We start from the raw sequence: 13,927 nt of genomic DNA, 5'->3' as shown, positions 1-13,927 counted from the left end.
TGGCCATTTCACGACCACATCTTTAGCCATGAAACGGCCATAGAAATGCTAGATCTGGCCGTTTCCGGTCATGGATCTGGATCACAGATCAATGATTGGAAAATGCCTTACCGGCGCACGACCGGTCAGATCTCGTCAGTCGTGCACTATGACGACGACTAATGCCGATAATTGGCGATGGTCTTGGGTGGGTGGGGGTATTTTGTTAACTTTTAAACTTTTTTGTGGTTTGGGTGTTTTAACTAATTTCTCAAATGTAGGGGAGCTTAGTAATTGTTATTTGGTAGACATTTGATGGCAATTGTGTTCAAAATGGTTTTTAATTAAGGACAAAATGAGAAGAAAAATCATATTACCTCGGTAATGTTTTAATAACACCTCCTAACAAGATAATAAGATTACCCTCCACATTACCAACGGTAAATACTATTTACAATAAAAGATTACCGTAATATTTTATTACTTGTAAACCAAACACATGAATTTTGCAAAATAAACGAATATTACCCTCGTTATCTTATTTACCCCCGATTCAAACGGCCCTGATGAGTATTAAACTTGTATATTTAATTGTAGGATATATCTTTTTAATTCTTTGACATATTGAGATGATCATGGACAAGGATTTAGATCCTTATCTCTAAACTAGAGGTGGGCAAAATTGGGCCTGATGGTCCCAAGCCCAGGCCTAACTAGGATTGGTCCCAATTTGGGCCCGGTCATTAAGGGACCTAGCCCAAATTACTTTAGGACCAGTCCTATAAGCCTAAAAATTTCAATTTAACCTCTTAATTGTAAAATTACATTTTAACAGCTAAATTTATTATGCATTCGTATATTATCGGGGGTTTTTGGTTATTTGTTAATTGGGTCAGGGTTTTTTTTTTTTTTTTTTTTTTTTTTTTTTTTTTTTTTTTTTTACATTAATCAGGCCGGGCCTGGGACCGGTTACCCTCTCAGGGCTCAATCTGGTCCCCAGATTGATCCTACAAGGACCGGTCCAAGACCGGTTTTTAGGCCCGGTTTTGCCTAGCTCTACTCTAAACTAATTAATTAATTATTGTTTCATGTGTTTACCTATCAAATTTATTGCCTTTTTCTTTAAATAGTGTATTGATTAATATATTTAGTTGATTTCATTGTATTTTGATTAAAAAATACTTATTAAACCTAAAAAAAAATAAAATAACTTTAAGATGATCGAATCTAAACAAATTAATTAAAAGGTGATGAAACTAAAAAAGTAAAGAAAATAAATATCCTCATGACATGCCTGCTTCAACTAATAAATGAAATATCAGTATGGGAATCCAATCAATCTATCCAACTTCAACTGAGAAATGAATATCAGTAAACCAATGTTCCCATTGAATTTCAATTATAACCCGCGAACTTCAACTGAGAAATGAATATCAGTAAACCAATGTTCCCTTGAATTTCATTATAACCCATCGAACTTCAACTGAAAATGAAACAACAGTACTAACAATCCAATGAAGATTAATTTTCTCAACTATAAAAGTTTCTTTTATTTGTGTTATTCAATTAGAGGTTGTTTCTTTTTTGGTTACATAACATGTGTATGTTGATGACTTGGTTGAAGGCAAATACTTGTGTGTTGTTCAAATACAAGTTGTTTCTTTTTTATTTTAACCTAATCTCAACTAGTGTTTTATGCCACTTTACAATGAGTCAATTATCAGGTTAGAAATTGTACTTATAGGTCCGGTTTTTTTTTTTTTTTTTTAATGATCGGGGTCTTCAAACCAGTTTGCACAAACTTCAACTAATCTTCGGAGCTCATTGAACACTCTACAAAAACAATGTTCTAAAGTAAGTCACAAATGACCTTAATGTGATTCGAAATGAAGGGAGCAAACCTTTTTTATTGTCAAGCCAACCCTTTGGGGTTATTTTATAGATAAGTTATTGATTGTTAATTGACAATGAAAATATATATATCATATCACTTGATGAATTTCAATACAAATTTGCAGTTAAATGTAGTGTGGTATGGTTCATTAAATGATATTCATTTCGACATTTGTACTAGTTCATTGAAGCGGAGCTTGAGAAGATCGAAGTATATGATTGTTTTTATCTGAATTGATTATGCTGGAAAAGATTTCCTTTAGATAGCTATTAGATTCTTTAGACTTGCATGCTTATGGGTCAGGACTATCAACAAGTGTTGATTTTGGGGGTATCGAGCCAATAAATTTAGTTTTTATGTTGATGATTTATAAGGTAGGATGGTTGTGGGGCTAGTAAACTGATTTGGGTAGTTCTTATTGTAATAAATACTTCGTTTTCTTCGAGGACTTTTTATGTATATGATTTGGTTGTTGGACTGTTTATTTAACTTCTTATTATGAAATAATATGATTTAGTTTCAAAGAAATTGATTTCAGTTGGTTCACAGAAATATAGATGTTGGGTCGTAATCAAGATTATAAATGTATTAATTTGATTGGATGAATCCAAGGATATAATAAAATTTATGTTAAATTTTTTTAATATGCTCTTGATACTCATTCAACTTCATTCTTTCAAAGTTCTTCTTAATAACTTATTATTATTATTATTATTATTTATCAAGTCTAACACTTGAAAATCAGCAAATGTATGATTTTAAGATTCAAATCTATACTCATTTTAAGCTCAATTTTAATTTAGCAATAAAAGTACATGATGCAATTAGTACACAATTTTTTACAATTTCAGAATGATCATGCTGGAAGGAAATTATTCAAATTATATATAAAAAAATATTTGAAAATTTGATTTTCAATTTGGGTTGGATTAGGGGTGTTAGCCGAGCTGAGTTGCTCGCGAACAACTTGGGCTCGGCTCGACTCGACTTCTATCTAGTGACTCGACTACAATGTTGAGCCGAGCTCGAACACGCCACCACTCGACTCGTCAAGCTCACAAGCTGAGCCGAGCTCGATATATTATAATTTTTTTCTAATCTCTTCTTTCTCTCTTCTGTCTAGTGACTCGACTACAATGTTGAGCCAAGCTCGAACACGCCACCACTCGACTCGTCAAGCTCGCAAGCTGAGCCGAGCTCGATATATTATAATTTTTTTCTTATCTCTTCTTTCTCTCTTTTAAACTAATAGGGGGTAATTAATTTTTTACAGGGTACCCTGGAAAGGAACCGGAACCTGAATTTTAGGTTCCAGTTCCTTGAATTGAAGAACCTGCACTCTGCGGTTCCGGTTCCAGTTCCTTTTTTTGGGAACCTGCACTGTGAGGTTCCGGTTCCCCCGAAAAATGCAGGGTACCCGGAACCGCTCACCCCTACTTGATAGTCTTTGCACGTCAAGAAAGAGTAAACAATATTTCCCACCCAAAGGTTTGTCTTAATGACACTTTCCCACCCATAAAGTTTCCAAATATCACTTTCTCACCCAAAGTTTATATTCTGTTAAAACACAAAATACATTTCACTTTCTTAGTCGACATTCGGTGAGTTACTAAGAGCCAAAGTAAGAGAGGTTTTATAGAGTGAAGACTGATAGATTGAATAGTGGTGATCGATTGAATATTCGCCGTCGAAATTAGTCAAAAATCGGTTAAGAACAGGAAATCTTAGCTTTGTAGTAGTCGGTAATCAGCGATAAATCAAATATCGGAGTGAGAGTGTTTTGTATAGAAGGGACCGTAGTTTCAAATGGTGGTGATGAAGAGAATTCTCGCCATTGAAATCGACTCTGGGTATTGACGAAATATAAACTTTAAGTGGAAAAGTGGTATTGTGAAACTTTTTAGGTAGAAAACTGTTATTAAGGCCAACCTTGGGTGGGGAAAATTGGTTTACTTGTCAAGAAATCATAAAATGTTTTAAGAGAATTTTAATAATTTGCCTTGAGGTTTTCTAGTTAATATAGGTATTCCCTCTCTTGTTATTGTTCCATTAATACATTTTACACTTAATTAATTAAATTAAATATTTAAACTAAATTGCATGCTTAAATCTTAAATTTTATCTCAATCCTAGTAATTTTACAATACTGAAAAACAAAAACCTATCTTCAAATTTTCAAGAGCTGTAACTTATCCGAGAAAGAGATGGCAATCCAATCCAGCTCAATTGGACACCAACGCACGTAATTAATCTCACTCATTGTTCCATACCACAATTCCGGCTCAACTTCCCCTCCGTTCTCCAATCCAAACTCCGACCCCACCACCTCCCAAATCAGAGCCCTTGAATCATCCCCCACCGAACACAACTGCCTTCCGATGAATGGCACCCATGATATCGCATTCACGCTCCCACTATGCTTGACTAACTCCATGACAGGATTTGTCGGATAACGAATGTCCAAAACTACAACTCTATTACTATCCATTCCAACTGTAGCCATGAATCTTGGATCCGCTTTGTTCCATTCCAGCCTCAACAATGGACAATTCTGTACAGGATTTTCATAAATGATCGTGGATCTTTCTTTATCCCTCAAGTCAAAAACTCTTACTGAGCCATCTCCCGAAACCGTTGCAAAAACATTGAATCCTCCCCATGAAATATCATAAACCTCTTTATCGTGTGCAACCAAGTGAGTCTCAAGAATTTCTTTCTCTATATCCCAAATTATGCAAGTCGTGTCCACGCTGCATGTGGCCACACGGCGCATGTCGAATTCAGCCCAATCGAATGATGTGATGGCGGAGTTGAACTCGCTGCCCTTGTTGCTATTCAACAACGCTTTGAGTTCAATATGGTCGTGGTGAATTTCCCAGAGGCGGAGGTAGTCGCCGGAGGTGGCGATTATGTCCGGATTTCCAGTGTCTTCGGAGGGGAAGAACATGAGGTTCGTGGGGGCATATGGGTGGTCGAAAATGAGACGATTATCGGTGGAGAAATCGGAGGTTTCGAGGTTGAACTGAACGAGCTCAACTTTGTTGCTGTAGTCTTCAAGAAAACTTGCAATGGCGAGGCGTGATTTTTTATCCTGGCGAACTGACCACGCTAAGGAAGAAATTGGCCATTGAGCAGTGTGAGTGAAGACTCCTGGTTTCTGTTCTGAGGGGCTCTGCATGGTTACCCCAGAACGGAATTATCTATAACAAATGATGAACTCTGGAATCTCTGCATCACAGTTAAAAGAAGATAAGTCAATAGATTCAACAAAGATTTTAAATGGGAAAAAAATCATTAACCGTTCCTAAAGTTTTGAAAATTTATAAGCACAAGGTAAACTTTGGGTTTTTAATCCATTTCCCTCGGAACTTTCAAGAAATCAGCAGAAACTTCAAGTTAGAAACACCGACAAAAACGAAGCAGGACTGGGCCCAACGTGGCAATATATTCCGATTCAATAATCAGCACCAGAAAATCGTCGAGGCATCATGATTGGGAACATGAGCACGTCAAGTAAATTTAAATTATTTAATATGTTCAATATTATGACCAAACAAAAGTAGGGGCCGTATTATCTCGTTGCAGGAGTAGATATACCTGACCAAAAATCTTATTGGGTGAAAAATATAGATGATTAAATGGGTAACTAAAAAGTAAGATTGAAAAAGATTCCTGAATATTTTGAAATATAATAATTGGTTCATTGAAAGAAAAAGGAGCGGGTTAGGTCAAAAGTGTTGTGAAATTTCGCACCAACGCCACCATTACCAAAATAAGCAACCATCAAAGAAGGAAAACGAAAAGAGAGAGAAACCCTTTCCTTCTCTTCCCTGTAGAAAAAAATCATGCATGAAAAAGACAAGCTACTTCACTGTCCTTGCATGTTCCTGTAAATTAAAACTAAAAATGACATCTCTAAACAACAAAGTGTACTCACTAAAAAAACAATAGAAAGAACTCAATCCTCTATCCGACGATTTCCAAAAAAAGTTTCAGAGCAAATTAGATAGAGAAACTTACAGTAGTGCAAAAGAATGTAAAATCAAGGATATGGGATTGGCTTGGTCGATATACAATTTTACATAGAGATATACAAATAAATGGGTAAAAGAAGGAAGAGAGAGAGAAGGAAGTTCTGTGCAAGTGTGGAGAACTCAAGTCAAGTGAAGAAAGCAATCAAATAAATGGGAACGAAAATCAAAGGATGGAAGGGAAGGTAAAACTAACGGTCAACTGTCACATGCTGGTTTATGTGGTTTGGTTTGCTTCTCTTTGTCCCACTTATAGGCACAGGCGTTTTTTTTTTTCTCTGTTTGTTCTTTCAGGCCGCGTCTAGTCTAGGAAATGTTACATTATTATGTTTACTTTAGTTTAGGAAATGTTATATTAGTGAGAAGATAAATTACCTTAAAGATTATTAAAAATGTTATATTAAATATGTTTGGTTATATTGGAATAATTAAGGGTGTATTTGTTTTATTATTTTGAGTAGTATTTTTGAAAAAATTGAGTTGAGTTATTAGTTCGAGGATAGGTTTGAATTTGAAAATGTGTTTGATAAGATTATTTTTAATCCTCTGTATTTCTTAATTTAGTTAAATACCCCTTACAATAAAAGTTTTAAAATTAGCAAAAATACCCCCACTCATCCATTAAATGCCGACAGCTGGCCATCGGCTGTTGGGAATATGTGGGTTGGTGGGGGTGTTTTTGTCAAATTATAATTTATTTATTTTTGTTGGGGGTATTTAGTTAAATTAACAAATCTATGGGGTTTAAAAATTGTTGAATATAATTGAATTGAATTGAATTTTCAGAATAGGGAAACAAATATATATGTTGGGTAGGATAGGAATACGATAGGGTAGAAATATTAAAACAAACACAACCTAAATTGGCAGATATGTTATATTGATATGTTTGATTGGGAGGAGTAAAAAAATTCTAAGAGAAACCTTTTACTGAATTGCTCTTCTTTTTTTAATATTATTATTATTATTTAGATTATTTCTTTCAACCCTCTACATTTTAAAATTAAGTTAAAACACCCCAACCACAACAAAAGTATAAAAACTAGCCAAAACGGCCCAGCCACCCAAGACGATTACCGGTCGCTAACCACCACTGCCAGCTATGGCCGATACTCATCGAAACAGCGCACGACTAGCCAGATATGGTCTGTTGGCTGTGCGTCGATCTAGTCATTTCTAGCTAGATCCATGAATTTGGTCGTTTCTTTCCAACTAGATAAATGGCCAATCCATGGATTTGACCATGGATCTGATCGAAAACGACCATGGATTTGGTCGAAAATTGCCAAATCTATGGATCTAGCTAAATTCAGCTAAATTTGGCTAGTCATGCATCGTTTTGGCAACAACAATTGGTGGTCGGCAGTGGTGGCTAGATCCGACGGTGGTCTTGGGTAATTTGGTGGAAGTAAAAGAGCAATAATGTCTTAAAAATCTTGTGTATAAGGATAAAATAATCCATGAATATTTTTGTAAATTATTTTTAGAATAAGGGCATTACTGTCCAAAAATTTTATTAATTAGGGTAAAATTGTAACAAAATTAAGATTACTAAGTAATCTTGTAATACTTGAGAAAATTATGGTATTTAGATTACCACCTATATAACCTACAATAATTACTATTGGTATTAGAGAATTATCGAAATTTTTTATTATTTGATAACCAAATATGGTCATGTCAATAATATAAGATGACATTATCGGAACAATAGGGGATTCCCCCAACCAAACACACCCTTTGTTCAAAGCTCGTGAACTACATATAGCCAACTTTACGTCCTTGGTACTAATTAATTTGTAAGAATTCCTTAAGTTTCTTAATAAGACCGCTAAGGTATAATATAATAATAAAAAATGTCATGTTTTTAAAATAATAAAAATTTTCCTAGCGTTAATGAATAATTAGTGAGTGGTTAAAATCTAAACTGTTATTAGTTAGTAAATATTATCAAACCGTCTTCCTATAATTTAATATGGGTGTTTCATATTATATTCAATATTAGGTGGGTTAAATTTATCTCTCCATTGCTTTGTTTAATTTTGCTTACGATGATAGATTCTAATGTTTAATTATTAAAATTTAAAGTTAACAAATAAAATATAAGGTTATGTTAGGGCTGTGCAAAATCGGGTAGCCGAACTGGTTTTACTCGAAAAACTGGGTACTCGAATACTAAAAGAGTACCCGCAAACCGAACCGCTTTTAAATCAGGTACCCAAATTTGAATATTTTTGCATGAATTTTAATTTTTTGCATTTCAAATTTCAATTTGTGAATAAAATTTATTCCATATACTAAATCAACTTTTAATTTAATAACTTAAATACTTAAGATTTGAGGCTTTTGCCTCTTACTCTTTGAAAGTTAAAGGAAAATAGGTTTAAAAACTAGGTTTTTTATTTTTTTATTTCTTAATAAACCGAGAACCAGGTAGGTTCTCTTAAAATAAATACCTGATACCTGAACCGAAAATTCGGGTATCACATAATAAATACCCAAAACCGACCCGAATTGTTGGGTACCCGAAAATTCCAGATTGGCTCGGTTCGATTAACAGTTTTTTTTGCAGACCCCTAGGTTACGTTGAATATAACATTTAAAAACGACAACGCTTACAAAAGCATTATCTTTTTATATTTAATAATTACATCTAATGTCTTATTATGCGTTATCTTTTATATTTAAAAGATAACGTTTACAAAAGCATTATCTTTTATCTAATTATGTAGAAACAAAAAATATATAATGAATTTAAATTGAAAACTTAATTGCATCTATTATTATTATGAGTTTAATTATAAATTTAAAAGCACAAAAAAATAAATTTATGATACAGTAAAACCTCTCTATAGTCATAATGGTGAAATTAACTAATTTTATTATTATAAAGAGGTTATAAGTTAATGGAGGTGTAGTTACAAAAGTTATAGTTTTTATTTCTTATTTTTTTAATTCATGTTTTAGTAGTACAGTATTAGGATTTCAATTCATATTTTAGTAGTATTAGGATTTCAATTTAGCGCTTCAATTGCCTACTTTTGAAATTGATAAAAGACAGTGTCTTGGAACTAGCAAAAATAAGTGTCATTAATAGAACTATAAATGCAGTTGATGCATGGTCAATTGATGTGAAGCCACAGACAATTGCCAATGGTTTTAAGCATTGCAAAATTAGGACTCATGATTTCGATGAGGTTTTACTGTATTAAAGTACAAATGCACCCATAAAGATACATTAAAAATCTAGCTAATAAAACATCAAATTTTTACAAATAAATGATAATCGCAAACAAAATCCTCCAAGTTTACGAAAAAATTCCTTTAAAAAAAAAAAAAAAAACATATACATATATATAATAAAACATCTCTATAGTGATACTCTATATGGGAATAAACTCTACATAGTCATAAAAAATTCTAGTCTCAATTTGGGATAGTTATAAATAAGAATAAACTTCACATTGTAATAAGTTATAATTTTTCTAATTCCCATCTTAAGGAAAATTGCCTCCACATAGTAATAATTATCTGTATATTACCAAAAAAATATATCTTATGTTACATTAAAGGTTTAAAATGAAATAAAATATTTGTTTAAAGTTTTTTGGGGACAATGATTTATATTTTAGAGTTGTTACTACATCTTTTACCTTGCTAATATGTAATAACTTGCTAGCATTGACATCTTCTTATTGAAGCCAAAATATTTTTAGCTTCTTAAGCATGTTTAGAGCTTCATGGCACGAAACTTTTTGTATTTCCGTATTATCATCTTTAGGATTATTTCCTTTATCTTTTTGTCTAATCGTAATAATGATTTCTTCTTCGGTTAAAGCATACAAGATTTGTTGCTCATTTGGATGATCGAGGAAAACATTAATATCCACTCGATTAGTGTAGTGAAATTGTCGAATCTGATCACTCAATTTTGCAATGACTCTTCTATTTCATTGCCGAATCTAATCACTTAATTTTGCAATGACTCTTTTACTTTTCTCGTCCACTTCATTTGTAACTTGCAATTCATCGAAATCATGAGTCCTAATTTTGCGATGCTTAAAACTATTGACAATTGTCTGTGGTTTCACATCAATTGATTATGCATCAACTGCATTTATAGTTCTATTAATGACACTTATCTTTGCTAGTTCCAAGACACGGTCTTCTATCCATTTCAAAAGTAGACAATTGAAGCACTGAATTGAAATCCTAATATTACTAAAATATAAATTGAAATCCTAATACTGTACTACTAAAACATGAATTAAAAAAAATAAGAAATCAAAACTATAATTTTTGTAACAACACCTCCATTAAGTTATAACCTTCTTATAGTAATAAAGTTAGTTAGTCCTACCATTATGACTATAGAGAGATTTTATTGGATATATATGCGTGTGTGTTGTATTTAATTAATATAAAAGAATCAACCTAAAAGACAAGAGAAGTTAACATAATTAAATATTAACATAGCACAATAACAATAATTTAAATGGAAAAACAAGTCAAATGTTTATAGAAAACGAAAACATCAGACAACAAGCATTAAATCTCTTCAAAGAATCAATTTTTAAGTAGTATATCATGTGTTGAACGTAGCAGATCTTAGACATCACGTGAATCATACAACATGTGAAAATTTTGTTTTGAAAGGGAGATGAGAAGAAAATTAGAGGTGGGAAAAATGCCCGGGCCCCAAAACCAGGCCGGTCCCTCCTCTCAATACCCTCGCCCAATTACATAATCACCCCTGACAAATATACAAAACCCCCTATCATATATGAAATACATAATAAATTTAGGGGTTAAAATTTTTTTACAAAAAAATTAAAAATAAAATAAAATAAAATTTTACAGGCCCATAGGATCAGTCCTATGGGCCCATGACTGATCCTAAAACCGATCTGGGCCCTAAGAAAACTCATGGGCCCAGAACCGATCCCTGAGAATTTGGGCCCGGTCTCTCAAGGACCGATCCCAATTTGGGACTGGACCTTGAGGGCTCATGCCCAAAACCACCTGGGCTCGAGCCTTGCCCACCTCTAAAGAAAATATAGGAAAGGAAAGAGAATAAATAATATTTTATTTTTATTTATAAATTTTAAATTCTTTCTCATAACTAGGGATGGGTGCGGGTCGAGTCGAGGACCCCATTTCCTGGGCCCGACCCCGAGGGCATTCCCTAAGGTCAACCTGTCCCTGGGATGAGAATGCCAAGGAATCCCTGTCTACGACCCGCCGGGATGGGATGACCCTCGTCCTGCACTGCCCATATGTAGGGATTTTGTGGGGAAAATTCCCTGTGGGGATTCCCCTCCCAACAGCAAAATCCCCATAATTTTCTTCACTTATTTTTTTTACTTACCATCTAATTAATTAATTTACAAATTACCTTAATTTTTATTTGTTTATTAATTTATTAGTTTATATTTTTATTAAGGTGATTTTTTAACTTAGAAATGGTTTATTTGAAATTAACCTTCACAATCAAATCAAACCCTCCTTAATTTTTTATTTGTTTATTAATTTATTAGTTTATATTTTTATTAAGGTGATTTTTTAACTTAGAAATGGTTTTTTTAACTTAGAAATGGTTTATTAATAGAAATGGTTTATTTTGCAATTCCCAATGCGGAGAAATGAAAACAAAACGCACACATTGTAATCGAACAGTCCCAATTAACCCCCTAGCTTAGGGATGATAACAATTTCGTCCTTGGAGTTTGGTTAACACTATAGTAATTTAGAATATTTTAGTGACGTTTGATCCTTTTTAGTAACAATTTAGTCCTGAGGTTTGCTAATGATCGAGACTAAAACGTTACTAACACGAACACTCTAATAGGAACTGAATTGTTATTAAAGAATTTTACAGGACTAAAATTTTAAGCTAAACTCTAGGGGACGAACTTGTTATTTTGCCTTGGATGATATGGTGGTTACTTTGCACTTGGACATAACCTAACCTCTTATTCTATAATTATTTGCACTAATGTTATTGTATTAATTTGTCACAAATGCGAAATTGTTATTGGTCAATGGTTATTATAAGATATATTTTTTTGACTTTTGAATGGATTTGATTAATGAATCTCAGTCGTGGACTAGAAGACAGAGATTATTATAATAATCAAGCTAAATTACTCCACCTAAAATTCTTGTTGTATCGCCCATTCCTTGATAGAAACTTAACTTTGAAAGAAAAGAAAAAAATAGTTTCCCTGTTCTTCATTAATGTCATGGAAAAAGAAACTTATAATCTTCTAATTTAATGCATCACGTGAATTAGTACTACTCTTATCAAGATTGTTTATTAAATTGTATATACTAATATTAATAATTTATTTTAGGTTTTTTAATTTTATTTGAAATTACGGTCACCCTCGCTGCCCAAGAGATTTCTTACAAATTAACTTCGTTAATGTTTATAGGAGGTGCTTGATATAATTATAAAATATTTATGACAATTTTCAGAATTTCAGAAAAAAACCCTCTAATTAATTATTTCAAAAGTAATTAAAATAAAGAAAACAATATATTACATAAGATCAATTAATTTTCTGTACATGGTCCACATTTGAAAAATAGGTTAATACTATTAAATTAAACTATTGGGTTCAAGAATTAAGGGTTCAACGCCCAAAATTTGCCAATAAAGAGCCCTGAGAGAAAGCCCAAAATAGGCTAAGGAATTAAGGCCCAAGGCCCCATGATCATAGACATGCAACTCACTTCCCTATTCCCAGGGAAGTTTGGGGGAAAAAGAGGTCACATATTAACATTCCTCATGACTATGACTTCATAGGTAAGGATCAAGGTAACCACCTATGATCAAGCACCTCTATATAAGGAAGTGGAATTCAAGGGAGAAAGACAAGTTCAATTACCTATATTACTAGGCAATTAAGTCTCTTATAGAGTTTTCTTGTTTTTTTACTTTGTACATTTCATTTGCAATGAATCCTTTGTACCATTTGCAATTAGAGGGTCAACAAAGAATCATTGGGCAATTACATTTTTGGCTCAAACATTTGGCCCTAAATTCGCAATAGGTGTTGTTAGAAGTTGAATTTGTCTCACATCGCCCCAATAGTGGGCTGTTATGGTGTGTATAAGTGGTTGGACTCCCTCTTTCCTTGAGCTAGCTTTTAAGAGTAAATTATACCTAAGCCCACTTTATCAGGTGCATTACACAACCCTATTAGTTTCCCTAGTAGATGGAAACGAATCTTAGTAGGAAATCCACCAACCAATGGTTAACCATAGTGGATGAAGGAATAGTTTCATGACCAACTCTTAAGCACGAGAAACTAGGAATCGGCATGGCAACACTTCACGTGTGAGGTCCCAAAAGGAAAAGGAAAAAATGAAAGCAACGGTAACCTCTAGGTACACTAAACATGATGGCAAGACTTCTTCAATTGCCAAGAAGTCTCATTCTTATAGGTTTGCCAACTAGCACAATAAAGGACAATTAAGACTAAGGCTGAAAGCACCGGTGAACTTTCCACTTGGAGGAAAAACTTTGCGTTTGGATCATATAATGTTTTATTATAGGGGAATGTTATATTAACGGAAATATAGATCATCTTAAAGATTACTAGGAATGTTTAGGAAATGTGTTTGGTAAATTAGTTGGTATATTATATTGATATGTTTGGTTGGGGGGATAAATTGGTGGGTATGTTATATAGATTACTAAATTGCCCTCCATTTTAAATATTAATATAATATTATTTTTATTATCATTTTCTCAACCCCCTATATTTGAAATTTTACTAAAACACCCTAGCCATATAAAACTTTATTTTGTAACAATATCACCCCTATCCCAAGCCACTGTTGGCCACCAGCCACCACTGCCGGCTGCAGCTGGAAGTGACCATAATGGCGCACAACCAGCTGGATACAGCTGGTTGTGCGCCAGTGAGGTCGTTTTCGAAAACGGCCAGATTTGGTCGTGCGCCATTCCAATGCCATCTGGTGACCGCGAGCGATGGTGGCAGGCAGCCTGCAGCTT

At 33.5% G+C, this 13,927-nt stretch overlaps 1 protein-coding gene across 1 annotated transcript; it reads right to left on the bottom strand.

Annotated features, from left to right (window-relative positions):
- Window positions 1-3,974: 3,974 nt before the first annotated feature.
- LOC116141181 (WD repeat-containing protein LWD1-like) lies at window positions 3,975-5,917 on the bottom strand. The gene is made up of 2 exons (XM_031426710.1): window positions 5,894-5,917; window positions 3,975-5,101 (listed from the first exon to the last, which is right to left on the bottom strand). Exon 2 carries the CDS (start codon window positions 5,049-5,051, stop codon window positions 4,041-4,043), a length of 1,011 nt encoding a protein of 336 aa, XP_031282570.1. The 5' UTR covers window positions 5,052-5,101; window positions 5,894-5,917; the 3' UTR covers window positions 3,975-4,040.
- Window positions 5,918-13,927: the final 8,010 nt, after the last annotated feature.

This window comes from Pistacia vera, unplaced genomic scaffold (assembly GCF_008641045.1).
Source record: "Pistacia vera cultivar Batoury unplaced genomic scaffold, PisVer_v2 Contig394, whole genome shotgun sequence".
In the NCBI taxonomy this organism is placed as follows: domain Eukaryota; kingdom Viridiplantae; phylum Streptophyta; class Magnoliopsida; order Sapindales; family Anacardiaceae; genus Pistacia; species Pistacia vera.
Note: the sequence above shows the minus strand (reverse complement) of the source record. Positions and strands in the feature narration are given on the sequence as shown.